The sequence below is a fragment of the Octodon degus genome, unplaced genomic scaffold, assembly GCF_000260255.1.
Source record: "Octodon degus isolate 3935 unplaced genomic scaffold, OctDeg1.0 scaffold00084, whole genome shotgun sequence".
Taxonomy (NCBI): Eukaryota; Metazoa; Chordata; class Mammalia; order Rodentia; family Octodontidae; genus Octodon; species Octodon degus.
The window spans coordinates 3702926-3730711 of record NW_004524660.1 but is presented as its reverse complement, the minus strand read 5'-3'; the positions used below and the strand labels follow the sequence as shown (position 1 = coordinate 3730711).

At 46.8% G+C, this 27786-nt stretch overlaps 1 protein-coding gene across 1 annotated transcript in view; it reads right to left on the bottom strand.

Annotated features, from left to right (window-relative positions):
- Positions 1-27774, bottom strand: part of Vav3 (vav guanine nucleotide exchange factor 3) — a 347338-nt gene extending 319564 nt beyond the window's left edge. The window contains exon 1 of the mRNA XM_023721699.1: positions 27507-27774. Within this exon, the coding sequence (XP_023577467.1) occupies positions 27507-27710 (204 nt within the window). The 5' untranslated portion in view covers positions 27711-27774. The remainder of the gene's footprint in view (positions 1-27506) is intronic.
- Positions 27775-27786: the final 12 nt, after the last annotated feature.

Genomic DNA, 27786 nt, shown 5'->3' with positions numbered 1-27786 from the left:
CCTCCACAAAACCCTTCCCTCCCCCTGGACACAGCTGGCTGCTGCAGCGGAAGGCCCGTTGGCAAGCCTCTGTATCAGCCGACCTGCCAACAACAGCACTGCTGGGATTCCACCTTCAACAAAAATGCATTGGGTTTTCTCCATTTAGAGTAACAACTGCCGCAACATTCCAGCTTCTACAGTTTTCCAAAGCAAAAGAGTTGTTTCTAATTCTTCCTTTATCTTAAAAGAGGCCAAATGTGACTTGATTGCATTCAGGTCCACGAACACCAATCTCTTCCTAATAGAAAAATAAAACCTAGAAAAACAAAGAGTTTGCCCTTTCGGTCAGCAAGTAAAATGCGGAGTGACAAGGTGTGTGAAAGATGCTAACACACAATTCCTCAGGAACAAGGAAGAGCCGCAGAACCCATTGGGCAGGCTGCAGGCAGCACCGGCCTCTCTCCTGCAGCTCTCCGAGTGAAATCCCAGTGGATGGAGCGCAGGGGAGACAAGGTCAGGAAAGCACCCAAGTGGGCCAGGGCGTGAGCAGCAGCTTCATCTACTCTCTCACTCTTACAGAACTGAGAAGCCAGCCCTGCCCTGAAGAAGCCTACAGCCAGCGATGGTGAGGAGCGGCGTGACAAGAAAAAGAACCCAAATGGAATACACTGGTTTCAGGAAATTGAAATGGATTCAGAGTTTATCAGGTCCTAGACATGTTGGCCGCAAACCTTTAAACTGGGCTGCATGGGGGCCGGGGAGATGGCTCAGTGGAATAAGCGCTTCCCTGGCAAGCGCAAGGGCCTGAGTTCAATTCCCAGTTCTGCAAAAAAAAAAATAAACTGGGCTGCAGATTCAAGCTGACCTCTGGACAGCACAGAGTTTCCTAAAACATTATTAACCTCCGTTGACCTTCTGTAAACGGACCCCATTTCTGTCCACCCAGAAACCCAGCTCGCACCCAACCCCGTGCCTACACAGCTGCCAACCTTTTCTTAATACTGGCCTGAAACCTTGACCAACAAGTGATGGCATTTCTGCTGCACCTCACAAAATGCAGCTCACAGCTATAGACAAGCAGCCAGTGGTAAAACCCTGGCGCACCTGTCCTGGAGAAGTGGGTGGACATCCTGCGTAACTCTGGCCTAAATAAACTCTCTTATCTGTTGTTCTTGTATTTGATGTGCATCGCCTTACTTTTTAGGTTGACAAGAGCTAGAAAAAGGCATAAAGGACAGACACCTAAAGCACAGAGGCCAACCAAGGCCACCACCTACCTTGGATTTTGGATACAAAAATGAGAGAACCAACAAACACAAAGGAAGCGGCACCAGCATTAAAGAGGAGGCATATCTGTATTACAAGGAGGAGCACTGACAACACTATCTGTGTTGCCGGGACGTGCGTGCAGGAGGAGTGGAAAGAAAGCACCGTACACTCCGGGCACGGGACAGTGGAAGGGGAGAGAGTCGGAGCAGGAGAGGCAGAGAGACGCGAGCAGATACGTGTGCTTGAACTGAGGACGCTGCTAAATTTGAGAGGAGTTGATAGTTGGGGGAAATTTTTGGTTTTTTCAATATGGGAGTGATAAGAGCTCATATACGGCCCTGCAGGAAACTTTAACACAATTTACAGTCTCGGGTGAAAACTTCATGGGCAAACTTCCCAGATTTGAAGAACTAATATTTAAATGGGAATTTCTAGATAAACATCTTGAAAGTATTAGAAGTGTCATATTTGAATACAATATGTTTGAAAAATATGAAAATAACCTGAAAAATCAAAGAACACTTCCATAAAATTTATAACACTCTTGAACAGCAATGGAAAACTTCTATGACAAACTTGAGGAAATTGCATTGAGCCAAGGAAAACTTCTATATTTAATGAACAGATTAGTTGTATGTAGAATTAGAATAAGATTAGATTTGAACAGGTTAAGTCAGATTCTGCATCTCATTTTAGATTATAATAAATAAGAGATATAAATTCTAACAAATTCTTCTTACCAAGTTTTTAAAATTCTAACAATCTAAAGAAAGCATGATGGAAGACAGGACACTAGTCTGTACCATTCGATGAGCCTAAGTTTGCAAGTTGTGTTTCTAATTGATTCACACACTTGCCTCACTGACTGTAAGAAAGCCAGAGCTGGCTGAGTGAGTCAGGCCTGAGTCATAGCCACGGCCCTGGCGCAGCCGCAGCCTGACGCTCGCTGACAGCACGGAGCCTGAATTCAACGTGGAGAATTTGTGACACAGAGCCAAGGTCTCCAAGGATGCCAGAAACACCGTCCAGACAGGACAGTGAGGACGTCCCCAGAGTCCACTTCCTTGCACGTCCTTCCCGGCTCAGAATGTACGAGCTTGGGCCTCATTCCGAACTACAGAAATAATTCCCCGCATCCATCTGCTCTTCACCCAGCAGATCATGGAACTTCATTCGGGTCATTCCTGAAAAGGAAGGTGCGGCGGAGGGCGCCTCTGCCACCGCGTCCCTTACACAGCCAGGTGCGTTCCAAGGCTGTGGGGGGCGGAGGCGACTGCTCCACCACCTTACAGCCAGGCGGGGGGATGGACCCCACACAGAACACCCTTCACGCCCAGAAAGCCCCATCACTCACCCTATAGTTCTGCTTTAACAAATAAGGCACACCGGACACACAAAATAACAATACTTAGAAATGTGAAAAACAAATACCAAAAAACATGCAGTTCCTTACATAAGACACCACCGCTGAGGTACATTCCTTGCAGAGGCGGCAATTAAGCGAGTGTGTGACCAGGCGGCCCTTGCGCACCGAGGACCACTCCGCTTCCGCACAGAGTGTGGCAGTGACTGCAGCAGCTGTAACCAGCGCGGAAGGCTGCCATCAAGCCACACTTCCATCTCTGTCTGCCGAATACCAAGATGTCATTTCCTTTCTAATGGACTCGGGCTTCCACAGGACAAGTGCAATTCTCAAACTTCACCCCACCAGTGTCCCCTACCATGTGAGATACACAGAAAGCATTCAACAAACGTACGCGATGCAAAACAAGCGAGGAACTGCGCTTCGGCCTGGCCTTCACCACACTGCGATGCTGCCGCAAGGCTGAGGAAAGTCTGCGTGATTGTCACACCTAGGGCCTTACACCCAAAGCCCCTTCCGCTCACCCTCAGCTTTCCACAGACACCCAACATTTTCGTGAAATTCTAAGAGGCTCTACATGAAGTTTCTATTCCCAAATGTTAGTACAATGTAAAGTTTAAAATTTAGCCCATTAACATGTCCAGTCCTGGGCTAGGGGGATAGCGCCGCAGTCCACGCACCTGCCTGGCAAGTGCAAGCACCTGGGTTCGATCCCCGGTACCTCACTGAAACTGGGTGTGGTGGCGCACACCTGTAATCCCAGTGCTGGGGAGGCTGAGACAGGAGGATCACTATGAGTCTGAGCTGCATAGCGAGACCCTGTGCCAAATAAATAGGTAAGATTTTTTTTAATTTTTTTAAAAAAATTTCTAGTCCTTAGACTATGTTTTCCCAAACAGATAAGGATCAAGTTCATAGGCCAGCAGCCCTTAATTAATAAAAAAGAAACTGAAAACAGAAAAGCAGAATCCTGGGCTGAGGAGATAGCTAGGCAGTCTAAGGCAAGCACAGGGACCAGGGTTCGAGCCCCAGCACCACATGCCAAGCCAGCCCCACCCCGGGTGCACTGAGCTGGCCACGGAGAACAGACGTGGTGGCACATGCCTGTAACCCCAGCACTGGGGAGGCTGAAAACAGGAGGATCACCACAAGTACCTTCTTGCTTTTCAACATCAAGACGCCAGAGCACATCTGCAATCTCCTTGACACATCAGGCTCTATCTTTCAAGAAGCCAGGAAAATGGACCACACGCTATCATCATTCTAAAATCCAAGTATGAAGGAGTAGTGGGAAAGGCAAGGAGAATGGAAAGGGTGAAACCAGTCCTAACGGAGAGGAGGCAAACACTGAGACGGAACTCTACCTACGCAACTTGAAGAAGTGATGCCTCTACCTTCCGCGCTTGGGCACACGCCCAGGGCAAGCCTGGCCCTGGAGGAGGACCAAGGAGGCAGAGCTGCCAGATGGGACTTCGAAGGCCAGAGGAAGAGGCTCTTGGATCAGATCTTCCGAGAAGGGAGCCTAGCAGAGAGCGGCGGGTGCAAGTGGAGACCAGTGTTTTCCAGAGCTGAAGTATCTGTTCCTCACAGGAGCATAGATGTAGACAGGAAAGGGGGAGGGACAGGAGAAAGGGACAGGACGTAGGCACGGGAAGAAAGGCAAGTCTGGTGCTCAACACGATGACACAGCCTGGGGACATCATGAAGATGCTGAATAAGTCATCTGGGTCCTTCTGCAGGTTGGGTGAGCCTAGATGTTTCCGTACCACTTCACAACACTGAGCCCGTAATTTCACGTGTCCAAGTAACTACGCAGCTTTGATTACTTTAAGGACTCAAAACTACTGGGCATCTACTAAGTACCAAAAGAACAATGAAAAGGACGATGTTTTGTCCTTTGTATAAAATGACACTTCCTTAGTTCGCTCTCAGCAAAACTGTACGTGAAGCTGCATATTTTAGCTCTGAGTAGTTTAAATAACTTGATTGCCATGTTAGTTGGCTCCCTCCTAAAAGAAACAAAAAAAGACATTAGATTCTGGATCCAAATTATTTGTCACTCTATACAAAATCCATCTACACAAAATCTGTACCACTATGCCCAGGGTTCCTGGGCTGGCACGGCGTGAGGTACTGGGGATCGAACCTGGGTCCTTGCACTTGCCAGGCAGACGCTTAGACCACCAAGCTATCTCCCCAGCCCCTGTTCTGTTTTGTTAAAACAACACCAAACTCTAATGTACAGTTCCTTCAGACCATCAGACATGGACTTGGCTTCATCTGAGACTCTGACAGGCTCCACCTTCAAAGAGCCCCTCACACCACCAAATGTAACCCCAGTGCATACCTGGTGTAATCCATGTCCTTGTCACTGCTTCAGTGGGCTGGGAGGAACAGAAACTTCAGGGCTTTTAAAGATGGCCACAGGGTACCGCTAAAATAAAGAAAAGCTGGCCAGCTATAACTGGGGACAGAACGCAGAGCAGAGTCTTCCAGGCCACAGCGCTGACAGAGCATCTGTAACACTGTCGCAATTTTCCAAAGCTGAACACCCCATCAGGAGACAAGGGGCTACCGAGGGAGTGGGAACTACACATGGCACAGACGACGAAATGTTACTCAGCCTTAACAAGGAGAGACATTCTGATACAGGCAAGGCACAGAGGAAAATGCACCTAATGACAAGATCTCTGTACACATACAACTGGTTAGATGCTAAATTTATGTGTATTGTAGCAAAATAAAAAAAAAAAATCTTAAAAATTCAACTAGATTAAAAGAAATCTCCAAAGAGAAGCTTAATTTTGGACCTATGCATTTGCTTATTGGAGAGAAAAATCTACCATGTGTCCTCCTTCCTGGAGTGGCAAGAGAGACGCCACCTTCGTCCAAGGCTTAGAAACGTGTCCTGGAGGAGGCCCGGCCACCCCAGGCCCGGGGCGGGAAACCGCCTCCTGAAGTTCACCTTCCACCTCACTTAGCCCCTCTCCTCCTGGGAACCCCAAGGTTGAGGCGCTCAAAGGCGGGACGGGCTGCAGACACTGGCTGGCACGCACAGGGCCACACTCTGCATAATCCGGGAACTTGTTAGTCTTGGGCCACAACATCTGCTGTAACTTCCTTCTGCCGCGTATTGCTGTGAAAACTGCCCCCCGGAAGGCACTCATTTGAGGTCTCTCGGTTCTTCAAAGCGAGCAAGCGTCGGCAGAGGCCAGAACGGCCTTACCTGAACCTGAGGATCACAGCCCCAGAGTTCTGTGCAGACCTGCCCCACAGCGAGGGCACCTCAAAACCTCAGCATTCCTGGGAGTCTTAATGTGCGGGAGCTGGAATGTTTTAAGCTAGAAGTAGGGCACATCTCTGGTGTTTAACTTCTCCCCTGACCCCATTTTCTTTGGAGTCTCAAGGCTTCTCCTTCCTCGTCTATTTTAGAGCTAACATTATTGGGGAAACATCATGAAACACTTCCTGCTGCTTTCTCTTCAACACCCTGCACCAGACATTTGCTTTTCTAACATATTCCTCAAAGTTTTATTATATAAAACCTCCCACACAACAGAAAACTGAAAAGTTCTGAATATGACCTCCAAAATACTCACTGTCACACAAATCTTGGCACTTTCACTGGCTGGGTTTGCTGATCCCAGGCAGGAAGTGACTCCTCCCAGCAGTACCTGGCCGGGCTGCTGCCGTCTCCCCTAGAAGTGCCTCCTCTTTTTTGTCCTCTCACAGAGTTATTCCTACCTCCATACAAAGCCTGGGACTGTGCCGTAAGGGAACAGGTGGTACCTGCCTGCCCAATCACAGGAACTCTATAACACTGAAACTTACTTCAACCTACTAGTACTACAGGCTGATATTTCTGGAATTTTCCAAGAAAGTGCATATTTTCTGTGAGGTACTACCACCCAGGGCCACCGCCACTACCAAATGAGGATGCTAAGTGTTTTACCTGTATTGGAAGACCTCTGGCCAGGGAAGAGAGTTAGCTGCACTTGGACCTCTCCTAGTAAAAATCTTCACAGAGCACATAAAAGGCAAAGCCATACCCAGCTCTGAGCCCCACAAATCAGGTTTCCAGCCAGTCTTACTTCAAGCTCTTGCCGAGTCACAGAAGGGCCATGTCACAGGATGTTCTGCACCTGGCGGAAACGTGATCGCTCTTATTGACAGATTTTTTCAGCTACAATTCTTTGGGCCATCATCTTTTCTAATTAGCAATCATTCCAATGACTCTCCTTTCCTTTAAAACACCTTTACCCTGCCTCAAGGTCCCACTCTTTCTCCTTCATACCGGTCATAAAACATGAACCTTTCTTCTAGCCTAGTCTCTTTCTGCTACTGCTCCTTTTTCTGGTAGACTAACAGAGATGTTTCAAGCCCCTCTAGTTCTTCCTTGATTTCCTAAGAAAACGTGTTCTGCAGAATCTGCATGTTCCTTTTAGCACAGGTCTTTTTAGTCATCTTCTCAATGCTTTTGTTTATCATAGATTTATTATTTGTTTAGGACAACTTACAAAATGTACCATATACTTCTCAAATAAGCATCACATCATTCCTTTTAATAATAAAATCTCCAACGCTTCCATGGGGAAAGCTACAGCTTTATGAGCTAATGGCCAGAACTTATATAACTAACAAGTCAAGAGCAAACATAGAAATATTTCACTGTGGCAGAATTTCTTCTAGAGAATGCAAACTGAGCTTCTCTCCCAAGGCAGCATCTGCTCAGATTCTTGCGGGTCTTGTCATGAGGCTTTCCCATGCACAGAGGATAGTTTCTTGGCCTATTCATGCTGGCGAGGCTGGTCTCTCAAGAACAAAATAATATTCCTCTTTCCTACCAAGTGAAAAATCCAATGAGCAACACAGAAATTAGATGAAATATGGTTGCTTCTGCTGATAAAAGCATATACGTATACAAGAAAAAGTGGCCTAAGGATGAGGCTCCCCTCTTCCCACCCTATTCCATACCCAGTGCCAGGTAAAATAACAGAACACAGCACTGAGTAGGCCTCCTTACCGCAGACAAGACCTACTGTGCTGCATAGCTGCCCACATGAATGGATAGACAAGAAAACAATCACTCTCTTTACAAGCAAACAGGGCCCAAAGGAAAGCCCCAGAAAACGCTGTCGCTTATGGTCAGTCATATGTGAATCCTCTAACTCCAAGTCTTTCACAAATAAACCTGAGGTGTGGAGAAAAAGTGTATCCTTCAAAACACACTTCTCTTGGGACTACACTTTTTGTTGCATCTGCAGTGCTTAATCAAGGGTTCTGAACAGAATTGTGGGCTCAAGAAATACTGTAAAATAAAGAACACAAGCATAGTTTTGAAATTACACAACAGGGCAATGTAAAAGAGCCTGACCTCTGCGACACACAAACCAAAACAGCCAGAAGTCTCGAATGAAAGGAAATGAGCCAGGCATAAGCTAACCTCTCAGGAACGCTCACCTTCAGCAGGAGGTCCTTCTGCATGCTACTGGCCTCAGAAGGATTCTCTGCCCAGCCTCCTGGAGGGATTGGGTAATGTTACTACAGATCTTACATGAAGAACCTTAACGAAGGGGCCAGGGAGATGGCTCAGTAGAGTAAGTGTTTGCCTGGCAAGCGCAAGGACCTGAGTTCAATCCCCAGTTCCACCAAAAAATAAAAAATAAAAAAAAGAACATTAGCTAAGATGAAAGATTGCTTGACATTACACTATGCTTGCTACAAATGTGTACCATCTCTTCACACATGCCTTCATTAAAGCAAGAGATATTAGAAAAAGTAGGCAAGAGCTTAGTTGATTACAAAATACATTTGAATTTTTAAAAGATCCTCTAAAACTGCTTGAATTTCTAGTTTCAGAGCAATTTGAAATAAGAAAGGCTTTCAGCAAATTATACCTAGAATTATTTTTCTCTACTGTGCTATTACTAACAGTAAGTTACTTTATAATTAGTTATTCAAACAGGCCTGGGTATTTATTTAGCACCATAATGGACACTGCACCTGTCACCAGGAATATGCAGTAAATAAAATGTGAGTGGCCCCTGACACCCTGAGGCTCAGGTAAAGCAGGAAAATCAGTCACAACTCAAGGATACAGCGTATAAGATAGGAATTTAATAAGCAAGAAACAGAAGAAATGCTGCAAGTCCCAAGTCTAGAAGAAAAAAATGGGGTGATAAATTCTGGGAATAAAAAATATCCAATGCACCCTGCAGTCTGCTATGGAATGAGCAAGAAAGAGGAGAGATAAGGCCGGGAGGACACAGGGTCAGGTCATGAGTGGCCACTTTCAGGATTTCATATCCACCTTCCAGCGGGGGAAAGTAGTTAGGAAAGTGGACGGCTATAAAGCAGAATGCCTGAGGGAAACTAGGATTCGGTGGCCGGAGGGCAATAGGGAATGGATGCAAGACCCACAGTGAAAGCACCCCGCGCCTCGCCCCACGCACCCGGCAGGTACCACGAGACGGTTACTCTTTCCCACTTTACAGCTGAGAACACGGACTCGGATAGATTAAGTAACTTGCTTAAAGTAATTCAGCACACAAATAACTGAGACAGGGCTCAAACCAAAATCACCAAAGTCTTCTGTTTTTAACCAGGAGAGATTTGCAAGGAAATATTTCTCTGCAAATATTAACGAGAACTACAAGCATGTGTTCATAACCTTTGACCTAGAAATTTCACCTTGAAAAATAAATTTGAAGGAAATAACCCAAAGGAGAGAACTAATCCGTTCAAGGACATGGAGAGGCATGCTAGAAAGAGAAGGGAAGTAGCCCAAGCGACTGTTTCCACAGACATCACTGAGGGCCGATCCTCAGCTACTCATTTTCACAGCTATGTACTACTCTGTTTTCACTTCCTGCATGACCTGGAGAGAACTGCTCAGCATCCTCTAAAACAGATCTGCTATAATAATTATTTTTATCGGCCCTCTCAGCCACCTAGGCAAACAGGCATTAATGAGACCACAGCGGTCTAGTGGGAAGATGCCTGTCACCATCTAGGAGCACCTACAAAGGGGCAACTCTGAGGCAGGACACACCATCTAACCCTCGCAACAGCCTCAAGCTCAGACAGCCTTGTCCTGAAGACAAAGTTGCAGGAAGAGAGGTCAGGGAGCGTGTCTGAATCATAAGGCTGTTTAGGACCAGCTCCAAAATCTGAATTACAAAGTCTCTGTCCTTTCCCCCAAGCAGTGCCACCTCCTCACGTGGTGTCCACGGAGATAACAGAGCTCAGAGAAACTGAGCAAGCTGAGGCTCAAGTACCACTATTATTGGTCTTTGAGCCAACCCTTGAGTGCAGGTCCCCGCTCCAGGTGGAGATTGTCTTCTGTTGAGTCACAGTTGTCACACCAACACATATAAACAGATGAACAGATAACCAGGTCAAATCACTTTTAAAGTCATAATCTTCTAAGTCTTAGAGCCAACGAATCTAAATAAAATATCTGTAGAAAGAATACAACACAAAAGTAAAGTCTGCCACAGATCAACAACGTAATTCCAAACACACTACTGGGAAAGCTCCCGATGACAGAAGCCTAGATGATGGATGGCTGTGAAGGGAGAGAAGTTCCCACATCCACCAACAGACCGCTGCGGCCCTGATGCACGACCGGGCCGCCCTTGGGCCCCACAACATGCTGCAGTGAAATCATCCGCCTCCCAAGCAAGAAGGTTAAGATGCTGCAAGATTTAGTGATTTGGCCACACTACCTGGCTAATAAGGTATAACCCAGTCTGTCCTATACTATGGTCTCGTGTTATCAATATCGCTGCCTTCAACTGCAAACAATCGTAACCATATTATAATTTTTCATCCCATAATCAAGAAAGGCAACAAAATCTAGCTCTCTCATCCAAGCAACACTAAAGCTAGTATGAGCAGTTGCTTAAATACACCCTGCCCAAAAAGTTGTAGGCACACACCCAGGAAAAGAAAAACTGTTTGATGCTTTTTCAACAGATGGTAGGGGAACGCTGCAGGATGTCATGTATCACTGAGAACCCACGACATGCCGGCCCTTCGAGAAGAAATCGCAAGTGCTCGTGCAGCCCCCTCAGGGACCAAGGTTACCCAGGCAGCAGCTTGCCGAGGTAATCCATGTCTGGAAGCTAACCGCCACGACTGTGGGCATCTCTTGTGACTACAGAGGCCAGAGAGAACTTGTGTTAACCTCATGACGTCGCAATACAGTTAGTATTAAAATATGCATATAAGGTTCCCTTTCCTTGACTCACATCCACTGAGCTCTTGTAACTTCTAAATTGAATACATCAGACACATCACGTCAGTCCTTCCAACACTGCAGCTAGGTATCATCGCCTCTGTTACATAAACATGGGAACGCAAGGTCAGTGTAGCTAAGTGGCCCATGACCGCCGGCGACACAGAGGGACTCAAAGTAGGCTGATGCGCCAAGCCCGGGTGCTGCCCTCTGTGCCTGCCGCCACGCGAGCTCATCCACACACCGGGCTGGGTGTTAAAGAGGGCCTTAAGCTTCACATCAGACCTGAAGAACTCTCTAAAGATCAGCAGAATGAAGCTTTCCTTGTCACATTCACATGAAGTTTAAGAAATATGTTTTACTGTTGTCTTCTATACAGAGGTGAGGGCATCTTTGTTATTTTTAAATGCATTTTTTTTTTCAGTTAGCTTATTTCATGCAAAACCTTCCAGGGTTCTATGGAGTTGCCAAATTGGCAAGACAATCACAGCTTCTTTTTAGTTAGATTAGGCAAGAAATGAATTCACATGCATACTGAAACTACTGAGCCATTTATTAAATATTGGAGGGGAAAAATTAGATCCTTTACCAAAGTAGGCATATAATACTCCTGTTAAATAAGTTCACCTTTCTCACCATTTTTCTCAGTTAACTGAGATCATTAAGTAGAACCGTATGTTTGAGAAGACTAAGAATTCAATAAAGATTTAACTCCCTGAGTCACTTCATAAATATTCAAAAGTCCAGCTTCCCATCCCGGGGTCTGTGGACACAGAACAGAGAGTGACAGTTATGTCACAGTCTCCTCCTACCACGGCATCTATGAAGCACCCATATCTGTTGTGTTAGGTCCTTTCTGAGCTCCACAGCTCTCAATCCCTGCTTCCTTTCATCGAGGGTGAACAACTATATTCTACTTCATCTCAAACGGGTGGTGAAAGGTAAGGCCCTATGTCCAGGTACTCTGTCACCATAATTAACTTCAACCTGAGCATTTCTTCCGTGGCTGACTGGCCGAAGTTTGGCAAGCTTCCGTCACCAACAAATGTTCGCTTCTATCTGAAGGTCAAATGCCAGACAAGTTCATATCTCCTCCTCGAACTTGTATTGGGGAGTATCAGCGAGAGAGAGTATTGCTCTAGAATCGCTTTCCCTAACAGGCAATGCACGTATGAGTAAGAGAAAGCTGCACTGCTGAATCATAACAGCACACCAATAAAAGCTTGCCAAGCTGGCTGATGGTATGAACTGGTTGCAAGTGGGGTCGGGCAGACGGGTAATGCTGAAACTGAAAAATGGGACTCAGCAGCTGCCGGTTATTGATAATGGTCACTCAGGCACACTCTGATTTCCTGAGACCACAAACCAAAAAGAGTGCTGTATTAGTGTCTGCTATACTACTTCTCTGAATCAAAACTCTCCTAATTCTTGGCCTTCTCTGGGATCCTAATTTACGAACTATTCCTTTAAAGACTTAAAATTCTTGTGAGTCAGAAGACCAAAGAAGAGTGCAGAAAAAAGTAAAGTTTGGAACCACTGTCACAGTGATGGTCACAGTCACAAGGAGTGAGGGAGGACAGACCACGGGAGAGACTCGAGATGACGACGTGCAACGATGACACCAGGACAGAGCAGGGAGCTCTGCGAGGCCAAGATCTGGAAGGTGGGAGCGTGACTGAGGGAATGAGGGGAAGCCAGGAAGCCACAGGGGTGACAGAGACACTGTGAAGAGGGGAAAAGGAAGCAGAGAGCTGAAGGAGGCCAGACGGTCCCAGGAGGCTGGCAAGCCACGGCATGTGCCTTCCACAGCTCTCTGCCACCCGCTCACCATGACAGGAAGTTCTGCGGGAAAGGACGCTCCAGGGCAGGGGTCCTGGCCCATCTGACATCACAGCAGTGAGGGAGATCTGGGGGAAAGCGGGCAAGGCTGAGCTGAACATGGAAAGGCTCAGGAACAGAGCCAAGACCAACGGGGCTGGGGAGCAGGAGACCCACCAACTAACAGCACAGGGAGGACAGTGGGGGAGCCCCCGTGAAACGCAGCGGGGTGAAAACCGAGGGCTTAGAGGGAGAAAGAGGTGCGGGCCTCTTCACTGTCTCCAGCACTTCGGTTGTCCTGGAAGCACTTTCACTCTACAGCCTTTGCTCTCTCAGCTTTCAAGATTTTCAAAAAGTAGGCCATCATCTAAGGTCCCAGTCCATACACCACGATGACACTTCAATGACTTCACTGCCAAGTGAAGGTGACACAACCAAATTCCAGCACTACTATTACTGAAGACACTTCATTGCTGCTCTAAATAACTCCCACTGGAGACCTCGCTGGGGTCTGGCTGGCCCTGCATCGTCTGTCCCATGCACTCTCCTCACATCCTCACTCCCTTTTCAGTCCCTCAATGCCCGCCCCCCTCCTCCAGGAATCACTCCTCTCTGAGGTCAGCTCCTTCGTGCATGTGCGCTCTGGCTCGGGCCTGCAGCATCCACTGACCTACTTCCTGCTGGCACTCTTGTAAAAACCTTATTCTGTGCTCAAATCAACTTTCTTCAAGACTCCCGAAGCCAGAAATATCATGTGGTCTCTCTTTATGCCTTCGGTGCCCTGCACATAGGAGGTACTAAACCAGTGTCTACAGAAAGGCCAACCATGGGTGTGCAAAAACCCATTTGTAACATGTCACATCTTGCACACGAACAAAATATGAAAATTATCCATCTAACAAACATCTGCCTGTCATTCACTCAAACTCAGATGGCTCCTTTTCCATCCCATGTTTTATAGGGACACAGCTGTGGTGAAATCCTTACTGTGCAGACCACAAATAATCTATGGACAAGGACTGAGATATATATATTTTTTTTGCATGTGAGTTTTTTTGTATTTATTTTTGCAGTACTGGGAATTGAATCCAGGTCCTTCATACTCTAGTCATTCCCTTTTTTCTTTTTAAAACAAGGTCCTGCTAAATTGTCCAGGTAGACTTGAACTTGCAGTGCCTCTGCCTCAGCCTCCTACCGTACTGGGATTACAAGCCAGGGACTGAATTTTATTTTCCATTTGGAACGCCATATCTTCAAAAAGCCTAATAGGCAGCAGACAACTAGTTATCAAGTCATATGCAATAGTTTCCATGAAAACAGCTGCCAAAGAGAAAGTAGATAATCCAAAAGAGAACTGCCAACAAGCGGGAATCTATAAACTATCTGGACTCTAAAATAACTGAAAATCGGTATGACTACACATATTTCCACGTTAAACACACTTCCAGTGTACCATGAGGCCGCATTTTCTAACTGCAGAACATGTCTTGTGTCTGCAAGCACTTTCCCAGTCATGTCCTCATGAAATTCATCACGCAGCCGGTGAGTCTGGCTGCAGGAACAGGAAACTTTGCTGAATCTGAAGTAAGGACAGTTGAACTCAAGTCCTGTCCTCACCACTTCCTGCCTGTGCGACCTTGAGAAGAGCCTTCCGTCCAGGGCTCAGCTCCTTTGCTCCTCTGTGGCGTGGTGATAACATCGTCTCCTTCCTGCCTCCATGGCTTGTGGGCTGGGGGAAGACGGCAGAGGTGGACGAAAGCAATTGCTCGGAGCACCTACCGATCCCTTCAAACTATTCCTTCCTGTCACAGTTCCACAACATTTGTTTCGTTACATTTTGGTTGTGTGGTTTTTGTTTTGTTTTCTATTGTCTTGTTTTGTTTTGTGCCCACTGGCTGAGGAAACTGAGATTCAACAAGTAACACTCCAGAGTTACATGTTAAGTGCTGGAACTGTAATCCAACTGTTTCTGCCTCGCCCCGTGTTCACGGAAGAGCAATGCCTCCTATGTGAGATTGTGATACCTGCAGCTATTGCTCCAAGCACAAAGGGGACACAGACACTTGCTAAGGCCACCCAACCCACCAGTCACAGAGCTGGACAGAACCGAGGCCTCCCCGTCTCCTGACCCTCTGCCATTCCATCTCATTAAGCCTCGCTGGCCCTACCATCCCAGGAAAAGACTCAAAGAGCACGATGCTTGTTTATTCAGACCAGCTGTTACAGATCTATTTTTAGACAGGCACGTTTAAAATCATGGAAGGTGAGTATCAAGTGTATCATTAAATATTCCATATTAATTGACCCTTCCGAGAACTCCCGTGTGAGCGGCATATGCTGTTGGCTTCCTGTTCTGAAAGCAGTTCAAAAGGTCGACTACACTTCTTGCGACACAGATAGATGTTGAAAGCACATGCAGAGAGCAGAACAAAACCCAATTCTGAAGTAATTTAAATAATGGAATTTAAAAGTAAGAACCACAATCTGTTCCTTTAATGCTCAAGTTTGGACAAAGGCACGCATAAGCCTTTGATTGGCCTTAAAATTAGGGAGGTTCTCTGCTGGGGTAGGTCATATAAGAATACTGCAAGTAATAACCAATAATGGGTATCTCTGAACTAACTAGAAGACTTACAACACGGACAGAAGTGCAGAGGGGGTGGACTATTTCAAAATTATGCCAGTTAAAATACTGGTAATTCCCGCTTCCCTGAGAAATGCGAAGGCTCCCAACTCCACAAGAGTATTAACCAGCTGTCACCAAGGCACACTGGTGAAGGGCCACAGAGGTCCAGAAAGCAAGCTACACCCACTTTTGCTTTGCCTCTCATTACTGCTTAGGGTTTTCTTTTAACCTGACTATATTTCCTTTTTTCACAATACACCTACCAAGAATGTATCGCTCATTTTACTCTGAAGAGCAAGCTAAATCTGTATAACAATCATCCCGATGGTGCTTCGCTATCCTGAGCCAACATTAGAACTCAACATCTAACTAGTATGGAGTGTTATTCACAGCCATCAAGTCAATCGGAGAACGTGCCTCCAACGGAAGACTGCAAGAGAACACTACCGTGGCAAAAAGGAAAGTTCCTCGCAGCTCATTTCAGATGTGCCAACAGCCGGCTTAGAAGTCTGTTCACTTTAAATGTTCTACTGTGATCTTGGCCCCACCATAAACCAAGCACGAGTTACTAAACTTCCTCTTAGCCTCTGCCACGGTGATGACGAACCTTATAGAGCTTTCAATGAGGCAAACAGCCTGAGGCCTGTGTGCTCAAGGCTAGCCACCCCAGTCCTTCAGGTGAGGATCCCTTCTGCGATGATGACACTCAGAAGAGATCACGCCCAGGAGGTACCATGAATGCCACCTGTATCCTTTCACAAAAGCAGCACAAATAGCTACAGTAAAAACAGCATCTACTGGGCACCTGCGTGCCATTCACAGAGCTAATTAATCCCTTAGTCCTCAGCTCCAGGTGTTACACGCTCTGAATAGGTCTGTTTGAGAAACAAGAAAGCTGAAGGACAGGGTCGGTCACGCTCTGAAATTCACTCGGTCACTAAGTGGTACTGTATATGCTGATATTAGTAATGGTACTTAACGGACAGGTATTTGGGGGTTTTGATGACTCACACAGTGGCATGCACCTGTCTTATTTTTCAAGTTTATATAGCTATCTTGGAAAAAGTAGTAAACAGAGTCATCATCTTCATCCAGCCTGGAAGCCTACGCCTACTTATGAATGTCGGCCATGTTTGAGTTCCTGTGTCAGCTACTAGAGCTGGGCATCAGCGAGCCAGCCCACAGCAGCCTTGAGCAAGTCGCAGTCTGGAAAGGAGAAAGCCAGAAAGGAAGGGGAAGAAATGAAACAGGGAAAGGGATGTCACCCCCACCTAAGCACCCCAGAGTGAGGCACAAAGTCGTGCAGTCAGCCACTCCAGGAAGAACAATCAAGGAAGACCCCAGGCGGTGACTCCGGAGCAGCACTGCGAAGCACGCGTGTGAGGAGGACTCTCCGGGAAGAAGGCCCACGCCAGCGCAGGGGCACTCGCCAGCTCGGCTCACTCAAGAACCACGGAAAGGTCAAGAGCGCGCGATGCGGGCAGCTTGGCGAGATAAGGGGCCAGACAGTGGCCCCCTGCAGGATGTCCTCGTGTGTGCAGAGTAACTGTGGTTCACAGGGAACCACTAAACAGTCGCAAGGAAGCTGCCTGACAACCTCCCCGGGAGGTTGGGTCAAACGCCGTCCATCAGCACTGAGCTGATGGTCTCTGTGCTGGCCACCCTGAAAATGTGCCCTGCACTCAAGTGAGGAAAACACAGAACAGGGACATGCAAATGAGTACAGGACCACGGACTGATGACACAGGACTCCGTGGAGCAGAGAGTAAAGAGGAAACTGCCCTTTCTTTCATTTGAAAGAGAAAAAAAAAATACAAAATTTCAAGACAAGATAGCTGGAGATTAACAATGGTTAGCATCTTGGGTATTGTTGTCTGCAAAGTAGTTGCTCAGACTACAAGACCTAGGCGCGTACAGCCAGGAGCACTCCCAATTCAGCCAGGGCAGCAGGAGGAGGGCGCGGTCTGTGGGCAAAGGTGCAGGACGGGCGGTGGGAGCTGGGGGTGCGTCTCTCCGATTGGATTTTGTGTACAGTCTCACTGGAATAGGAAGCCAGGTCATCAGCAGAGAGAAAAATGGAGCAGGTGGTGACAGAGATGAGGGGAGAGAGCGAAGGAGCCAAGGAGTCTTCTGGGAGTCAGCAAATGATCCCTCGTCCTCAGGGACCATGTACATTCTTAAAAAAATGGTTTTCAGGGCCAGGGATACAGCTCCGTGGCACAACACCTACCTGGCAAGTGCAAGGACCTAAGTTTAGTTCCACCCCCTCTGCCAAAAGAAAAGGCTTTCAGAGGACACTAAGCATCTATCAATATTTGACATTAGAGTTCTCAACTGAGAAATCTCTGAAGCATACACGAGCTCATATGCCACTGTCAGTCACAGCAGCGACATCAGCAGTACCATGTAGCCTCTGAAACTGTACTATGCACTTCCAGGAAAACGAGAGCTGTATGGCAGATAACGTCTTAATACTATAAAAAGTTTTTAGCCTTCTAGAACCCCTCAAAGCATCCCCAGGGCTGCCAGGAGTCCCAGGAGCATACTCTGAGAACTTCTAGAGAAACATAACCAACTGAGTCAGTAGCTTATAGCACCCACTTGCACTTGGGGATCGTGAATTTGAAGTGAGATGGTTCACAGTGACATGGGTATCCTCCATCACGACATCGGCTCAGCCATAGGCAGGAACTCAGGGACAAGCTAGACCCAACCTGGGTTTAGCTTCCTTGAATGAGCAAGAAAATTAAGACAACAAGACAATAACAATAGTGGTTATGGTATCTAAGAAGAAGAGGAAGAAAATGAAGCCAGGAAGACAGTGAGGTAGTGTGAGACTGCAAAAGTCAGTTGGATTTTAGGGACTGGTAGAATAAGCCAGAAAGGGATCCTGAAAGAACGCGATGCTTGCAATTGAGAAGCCGAGAATGAACTGGCAGTAAGGAGTTCAACATTCGGAACACATTCACTCCACCTTTGGATGTGTCCCCCGGAACCCTGAGCTCACCCCAAAAACATTCCACTCAGGTCACACTCTAACTCATCACTGGCTCTGATGTTCCGTGTTCTCCTCTGACCCTCTCTGGCCTCCTGGCTCTGCCGCCTCCTCAGTGCTGCTCCTGCTCGGCTCTGCCCCAGCCATCCTGTCCAGACTCTTCTGTGAGTCAGCTTCCCACAAGAATTTCACCATGGAGAGACTGTAACCCCAGAGGTGAGGACACAACCCAGGTGACCCATGCTGTTAATGTATCCGTTGTGATAGGCAGACACCATGGAAGCCACAGGACCACCAGGAAGAAAAAGGAAAAGACAACTGAGGAGAAAATGCTAAGATATTAAGGAATGTTTAGAGAAAGAAGAGCTGACAAAGGAAACTGAACAGAATCAGAAGCCGGAGAAGATAATATGGTGGTAGGCCAGGAGAGAGAGTTTCAAGAGGAAGATCATGGGCTGGCCAAATAGCTCAGTGGATTAAAGCCAAGCACAAGGGCCGGGCTCCAGGCCTGTCTTGCCTGACCTGCCCCAGGGCGCACTGGGATGGCAATTGAGACTAGGCGTGATGGCGCACCACGTCTGTAATCCCAGCTCTTGGGAGGCTGTAAACAGGTGGATCACTACAAGTGCGATCTAGTAGTGAGACCCTAAACACCCCGGAAACCCTTCCCTAAAATAAAATAAAAATAAAATTCAAAAAAAAAGAGGAAGGGAATGATCAATAAGGCCAATTGTCAAAGAGAATTCATGAAAAACTGTAAAGATTTTTCAATGGCTTGAAAATATGGAACTGTGTAACAGCGATTATACCTCAACAATCAAGTTGCAGCACTTCAGTTCCCAGAGAGCCAGGCTAAATCACTGTGCCAAAAGAATAGGCAGCCTGCCTACACTGTAAGGGAAAAAAGGAGGCTTTCCCCGTTTTTTGTTCTCATTGCCTTGCTGTCTTCTGCCCCCTTAAGCTGTTGCCCCTGCACCACACTCAAGAAGCTCGTAGGTGCCGAGCTACTTAACCTGAAAAGACCTCACTGGGTGTCTGGTACAAAATTATAGTGGCACATGATCGAAAATAATCTAGCAAATGGTGAAGAAGCTACTGACTCCTGCAAAGAGAAACTCAATAATAACATTATTTAGAACTGACTACCTGGGCTGGGAAGACAGCTCATCAGTCTAAGCACCTGCCTGGCAAGCACAAGGACCAGGGTTCAATTCCCAGTACTACACGCCATGCCACCATGCCAGCCACTGAAACCAGGCATGGTGGTGCATGCCTGTAATCCCAGCACTGGGGAGGCCGAGACAGGAGGATCACTATGAGTCTAAGCTGCGTGGCGAGACCCTGTACCAAATAAATAAATAAATATTTTTTTAAAAGATGAAGAAAGAAAAAAAGAACTAGCTAAAACTGGAACTGAAACTCAATTCCTTTTGGACAATGACAGTATTTTTGTCTCCTCCTGCTACAACTCAGTCATCTACACACACAATCACTTTGTTTGAGAACGGAACACAGAACACCACAGTGCTGAAAGTGGTAAAACTTTAAAATATGTGGTTATATATGGCAGAAATATTTTGCTCTATTGCTGTAATGGCGGGTACATTGTATCAATCAATTTGAGTTTAGAAGCTTAGCTAAGGGACTCGGCAGGGGCCAGGGTCCTCACTTTGCAAACATCCTGAGCCTGTGCAAGGGGAGGGGACGGAGATGGTGTGAGGGCTACAGCTGCCCTAGGTGGGTGAGGGGCAGCCTGCCTACACTTTAAGGGAAAAAAGGAGGCTATCCCCGTTTTTTGTTCTCGTTTTGCTGTCTTCTGCCCCCTTAAGCTGTTGCCCTTGTGCCACACCACCCTGCCTTGGTGTCAGCTGGCTATGGACTGAAACCTCTACAAATCGCGAGCTAAATGAGCCTTTCCTCCTTTAACTCTGGGTATTGGGTGTTTTGTCTTAATAATGAGAGAAAAGACTGAATCTGGGAGAGGGAACATGGGGGCACTGCTGTGACTATCCCTGACCATGTAGCTCCAGGGCCTTCGGGAATGGCTTGTGGGAAGAGTCTGGAAAGGTTCAGAGATGCTGGCTGAAAAGACAGAGCTGGAACTCCTTCAGCTGTTCTGTATAGGAGAGTCTGGTCAGAGCTCAGAGCTCCAGAAGGCAGACAGAAATCCTGCCAGTAAAGACCAGGCTCAAGAGGTTTCTGCTGGACAGAAGGAATGCACCAGCTGCCGGCCCCAGAGGATGTGTGCTGGGCTTGCCAGAAGGTCTGTCTGCATTTCCCTCATGTCCAGAGACTTTGCCTGAGACTGAGATTAAGGGCAAAAGACTACTTAATCTGGCAGAGGAAATTTCAAGACAGTCAAATGTTGAGGCTGTAACATGGCCGCTCTTGGGGTCTTTTAGCCAAATTTATGTTGACAATCATGAGCAAAGATCCTAGAAGGACAATGTAAAACACTCTGAGTTTAGCCAGAATGGAACCTCCTGTGAAGCCTTGGACTGTAAAGATAAAGCTGAAGAGATCGTGATTGCTGAGGAGAAACATGAGAACTGAAAAGATGGGCTGAGGGCATCATAAGAAGCGGCAAGTGTGCACACTTTGCAGCCTCAAAACTGCAAAGTGAAAGACTTTGCTTTGAGGGGAAAGCCTCAGAGCACCAAGTTCTAGAATGAGGGCAGCACAGAAGATCCGTTCCTTAGAACTGGGTTCAGAGTGCCCGGTGATCTAGGCACTAGACCCCTACAGTGAGAGAGGAGAGGAAAAGAGGAAAGTCTGGCTACCACTCCAGCTGGCCGCAGACCCTGGCGTCACCCACGTGGCACTAAGTTTAGGGGAATGAAGAATGCTAGAGTTGTGAAGTGAAGAAGACTACCTCTACGAGTTCAGCAGGCCTGGGAAGTGAGCAGCGTATCCCTGAGAGGGCAGTGTGTGAGGCCGGGAGGGCGAAGCCAAAGGTGCAGTGGAGACCCCAGAAGTTTGGAGGTGCCAAGAATGTGGGTCATCTAAGGAAAGCTGCAAGGAGGGAGCAAAGTGAGCCCAGGAGAGAAGCCATGGCAGCTCCTACCACTGCAAGTGCCACAGACAGTGTCAGAGCCACACACACCCTGTGGAGCCCACATGGCCCAGACTGCCTTAGATGCTGCACACGGAACACCAGGACTCAACGTTTGCCCTGCTGGATTTTGGACTTGCTTTCATCCCAATCCTTTGCATCCCCATTTGTAACTTTTGAGATGAAAATGTTTATCTCGTGCCACTGAAGGTTGGAAGTCTTTATTCATTTGTACAGGTGCTCGCAGCTAAGAGTTCACCTTACATCAGGAGGAGACATAGGACTTGGACTTTCCAGCGATGCTGAAATTGCTAGGGCCCTGGCAACTCTTAGGAAATGGACTAAATGACTTTTGCATAAAGGGATGTGTGTGTGTCTTTGATGGGCCAGGGTGGAACGTTATGGCTCCAAGGTAATACAAGGTTGATAGATCTTATACTGGTTTTCAAGGATTGTTCAACCTGTGCTATAACATTCAAATTATAAAATGATAACAAAAATTCTTTGTATCTGGAAATCATTGCCAAAAAAAATGCATCTGGTTGCCAAGTTGATAAGGGATGATTGTACAGACTTGTGTCAACTTGAGAAGTTTAGAAGTTTAGCCCAACAAGGAGCCAGGGTTCTCACCTTGTAATCAAGAGAAGCCACAGAGATGGTGTGAGTGCTACAGCCTCCTGGAGTGGAGAGTGATCTGCTTACACTGCAGGGGAGGAAAGTGGCTTGCTCCCAGCACCCTTTGCAACTGTTGCTTCTACTGTCTTCTGCCCCCTTGACCTGTTGCCCCTCAGCCACATCACCCTGCCTTGGAGCCAGCTCATTACGGACTGAAACCTCCACAAACTAGGAGCTAAATAAACGTTTTCTTCTTTAACTTTGGGTGTGGAATATTTTGTCTCAACAAGTAGAAAAAAGTAACCAACACAAAGGCTTAAAAAAAAAAAAAGTAATCACAGCAAAACTCAACTGAGGTTGGAAAGAAATCCTAGGTATAGTTGTGACATATTCTTTTACAAATGCTACCACTGCACACCAGATGTCCAAAGGACAATACTGTGTGGAAAACATACAGATCAGTAATTCTGAGTTACAATGGTATTCAGAAGAAAAGCGTAATAAAAATATTAAATTTATGTCACTAATGTTTGATTACATACATTGTCATACTATATATACATATATATACACACATATATATACACACACTCAAGAGAATATGGAAAAAATCTGTCTAAATCTAAAAGAGTGCTTTTAAAAGTATAAAAAAATCTACACAATAAGAAAATAAACTTCTCTTGACCTCTTTTCTTCTACTAGCCACTACCTCGTTATTCTGTCTTTATGGCAAAATGACCCCCAAAGAGCTGTCTATACTTGTTGTCTTGATCATCTCTATTCTCTCTTCTTCTCAATTAGAATGTTTGACCACCACACATCAAGTTTTTCTTTGTCAAGGTCACCAAGAAATTGTAGGTGACTTAAATCAATACTCCATCCTAAGTCCTACTTTACTTGATCCAGCAGCAGCAGCAGCAGCATATGACACATCAGATCACTCCTCCTTGAAAGACTGCTCAGGGGTTCCCTAGAGCCACCCCATGCAGTCTCCTCCACACTTCATGATCATTTCCTCTCGACTCCCCTTCCTCCACCCTCAATGGCAGGCATGCCCGAAGCTCACTCAGACCTCTTCTTCTTCTACACTATTTCCTACATGACATAATTCAATCTCATGATTTGAAGGAACATCCATAACTTATTAAGCCCAAGTTCTACATCTACCTGTCTAACTTTTCCGACTGCCCAATTGGCATCTCTGCCTAGATGTCTACCTGGCCACAACTAGCACCAGATGGTCCTCCCTTCCTGATCGCTTACACCCCCAAAGCTATTTGCCTCTGTTCTTCTCCACTTTGTAGACAGCAACTCCACCATTCCAGGAGCTCGTTCCTGACTCCTCCCCCTCTTCCTCATACCCCTCATCTGAGCCCATCAATAAAACCCTGTGGGCTCGCACTTCCAAATACACTCCGAGCTCTCCTATTTCACCATCTGCTGTTGCTGCTCGGCCCGGGCTGTGGGCCTCTGGTCTGAATGGCAGCACGGCCCAGCTGCCTCCAACCCTGTAACTCCAGTGCACTCACAGTATCACAGGGCAATCCTGTGGGGAAGGTAAGTCAGGTCGGGTCAGCCTCTGCTCAAACCTTTGGCTGGCTTCCCATTTCATTGAGAGTGAAAGCCAAAGTCCCCACAAGGGCCTCCAAACCTTGGAGGTTTCCCTTGGACCTCTTCCCCACCACACTTTCCCATGAGTGTCTCTAGGCTACTGCTCCTAGTTACCTCAGGACCTTCAGCTTTGGTGTCTCCTCTGCTAGGAATGCCTTTTGCCCATATGGCCTCACTCCTTTCAGGGCCCTACGTAGGCCTAGTTCACCTGTCATCCTGTCAGAGAATGCTTTCTTGGCTACCTTCCATTAACTGCATAAGTTACCTTCTATTAAATCTCAATGCATTTCTTTCTACTCCCTTACACATCTTCAGCTGTCCTCATGCCCCTTCCGCTGCACAGCCACGCACTTTCCGTGCTCCATGTCCTCCACTAACATGTAGGTCCCTTGGGGGCAGGACTACAGTCCTTGCACTGCTTCAAGCTAGTGGCATAATGCCTGGCACATAGTAGGCACAAATAAACAGCCGCTGAAGGAACACTTGAAGCCTGAGTAACATAATTTAAGCCTATTCCAAGTTTACATATACTGCATATAATGGTTAATAAACTCATCAAACGTAACACTACCACTCTAAGACATAGCATAAACCAAATATTTAAATTTCAAAATAAAGAGACTAAACTCTTCCCATCAGTGACAGTTCTATGGTCAGTAACAGACTCTGATGGAGTCCTTCTCAGCCACTGCAAACAACGGTGAGGCAACAGCCCCTGTGCTCCCTCAAGGCACCCCAGGGCAACCTTTGCATTAGGCTTCTAGCCAGAATCCTCTGTGTGCTTTGTGCCTTGGCCACAGTACTATTTCAGATGAAAAATAAATGTATCTAATATATACAGGCACAAAACGGCTTCGATTTTCCATGGCCATCAGCATTGTATTTCACTTTATTCTTTATAATAAAAGGCGCATGCTAAAATATAATTAAATGTGATGTTAACCTTTTTAACCCATTATAAATAAAAACAAAATCTAAATCAGTGTTAAAAATATACTTCTTTTTGAACAGAAAAAGATCATCCACCCAAGATGACAAGACCACAAGGAACTGGAGGCCCACAGCCAGGAATCACATTTACACTTCTATCTGGAAGACCCAATTAGCTTATCAAGAGTCTATAATTCAAACCTATAATTAAGCAATCATTGTTTGCAGGGTTATTTATTTTTCTAATGCAAACAAAGCAGAAGGCTGACACAAAATGAAAGAACATCCCACTCAATGGACAAACACATGAAAAGAAGCTAGTCATTTTACAGCCTCTTTGGGGAAAACTAAAGGCAGGCCATGAGCAAAGCATCAATAGATGAAAGGTTCTGTCATCAGCAGATCTGCTCCTAACATGTGGAATGCAATGAAATTCTGAAACGAGAGCATCCAGTTAGTTCTTTCTCCAGAAGAGCAGGAGCTAAAAGGGAAGAGCCTGTTTCAAATGATTATCTTCGGCAAAATAAATCAGGGTAGACGCTAGGTCAGAACAACTCTGACATCACATAAGCAGCAGGTACTAGGAACGGCTCTACTTCCAGAAGCACAGCCTCAGAGGGGATGGCTGTCAGGGGTGCAGCGGAGGGACAGGCCACCACCTGTACCCTCTCAGAAGTTGATGGGTAGGAGTCTCACAACCAGAAGCAGCCACAGCCTTTCCCTAGACATATACGAGGACGAAAGATTTATTAGAGATGTCAACCAAGGGAACCTGTAAAGTTTTTCAAAACTGCATTTTCAATTTTTTCATTAAAATATTTTACCCTTCACTTGATGATAGCACAAAAGTGACTCTGTTGTCATAAATGGTGTGTTGAGCACTGCAGGCACGTTAAATATGTCGATGTATTTTAGGGGACCATCCAATAAGACTCATTTAAGGCTTCAATAGCAACCTATGAAATACAAACTTATCTGCCCAGCTCTCAGCTATTCAGCCACCTTAGCTGTCTGCAATGTGGCCCAGCACCAAACACGACACAAAAGGAGACAACTCAATATTCAGGCTCTTGCCTCCTCTTGGAAAGAAGCACCCACCTGCTCATAGTACATTACAAGGAAAACTCAGCTGAACTAGAAAGCTCAAGATTTGGGAAGAGTTAAGAACTCCAAAGCACAGCAACCTACAGAAGATCATTTAGCTGTCCTACTTACCTCCTCCTAGTCTAGGGGGGTTCATCTGATAGCAGTGTAATAACTCCTCCAGGGCAGGTATCCTGGTATGCTCACTGCGGTACCCTCAGTAGGGAATAGAGTGCTTGGAGAATTGAACATGCTCAATTTTCATTAATGAGGCTTATAATGGCAATCCTTAATCCTCAAGAAGATTAAATTACATCTAATATATTTTAAGAGAAAAGCAAGCAAAACACATTTCGAAAAATCTTTCATCTACTGTTCACATCCAATTAAAGTTTTGAGAGTTAAAAAGAGAGATCTTCAGTGGCCCTGGGAAACCCAATTATTGGGAATAACTTAATGAACAACTGCAGAAAGTTCCAGGAAACTGAAGTATTGGGAAGGGTGCACAGAACCATAATCCTGCTCCTGGCTAAGGTGGAAAACAGGAGTCTGCGAGACCCATAACCAACTGCCTGAACTCCAGACAGAAGCTTGTTCAGAACAGCAACTCCCACCATAACGAACTGTCTGCTAGGAACATCCAGAATTGGAACAAGAGAGTTAGCCACCACGATGCAGGTCACAGGAGATTATAATTTACCTGGCGCTGGAATACATACAGCTCTCACCCTTCATAATGCCTCTCTCTCCTGGGGTCTGCCCCCCAGCCAGAAGACAGGCAAGAGGGGCCTGACTTACAGTGCAGGGTACCTTCATGAAACAAGGACATAGGACTCACATAAGACTGTGTGCAATAACTTTATGTAATTATTAAATCGTATGAAGTTGGTTGCTTTTAAAAAGCCACTCTCCTGGTTGCCAAGTAACTGAGGATCTACATCATACAGGATTTAGTGCTTAAATGTGGCACAACAAGGACTTTCCTCTAGCTTTTAAGTTGAAAGCATTTTTTCACACTGTGAAAGAAAAAAACGAGGCTCTGAATCATGCTGTAACATCTTTCTGAACAGAAACTTTCCGAGCAGCCCAAGAAGCCACTATTCCACTGCATGGTGACTGCTGAGCTGACTACAAGAGCACACAGCTTCGCAGAGCTGCTTTTACTTTAAAACGCTCAAACAAGCAAGGTTCCAGCGCCAGGAGCCGAGCCTGCACCACACCAACTAAGCACGGGACAAAATACAAGAAAGCGGAATCTCGAGCGAAACTTCGCATTTCCTGGCATGCCTGAGAGAGGCTGCCCTAGCTCCTTCTCACACGGGTGAGGAGCGCCGTAAACACAAGCACCCAGCATGCCTGCTGGCCACAAGGTCGGGGGGCCTTGGAGAACACCCCGCGTCCGTCCAGCTCCTCTTCCTTCCTTTGGCCAGTGTCATTCCGGTGCAGATAACGGTACCGAACGCCCTCCACTTCCTAGAGTCCTTTTCATGAGCTGGTTCCTCTTTCAAGAGAACGTGAGGATAAGATGTGAAGTCAAAGAACAAACTAAAAGCAAAACTGCGCCCTCACCTCGTTTCATCTGCTGTCGTTGTCACTACACAAGCGCTGGATCTAATTCCCTTTGTTGCCCTAAACACACACACACACACACACACACACACACACACACACACAGTAGGTGGAGGGCACCCTAAGAGAACTTATTTCTTCCTTCCTCACTGCAAGCCTTTCCAGAATCCTCCCGGCGCGGGGCAAGCATTCAGCTGGACAGCGAAGCCTTTCCAAGCCCGGGCAGGCAAAGCTGAAGTGGTCCCCAGCCCAGGGTCCGGGCGGCGGGCGGGCGAGCGGAGCGCACCTAGACGTTTGCATTCACACAAAGAAATTAGCCGGACGCGCAGGGGCCGGGGCCGCCGCGCCGCTCACCTGGGACATCTGCGGCCGCAGGTTGATCTCCTTCAGGTTGATGGCGCGCGCCCGGAGGTTGTTGAGCAGCTGGCAGAGCAGGACCCCATCGCGGAGCGTCTGCGCCAGGTCGAACACCTGCGCCGAGTCCCAGGTCACCCGGTGGTTGGCGGGCAGCACCTTGCAGTGGATCAGCCACTGCGCGCACTGCTTCCAGGGCTCCATGCCCGCCGGCTCCGGGGCGCGCGGCCGGGCGCCCAAGGGGCTGCGCTCGCGTCCCGCCCGGGGTTCCCCGCGGCCC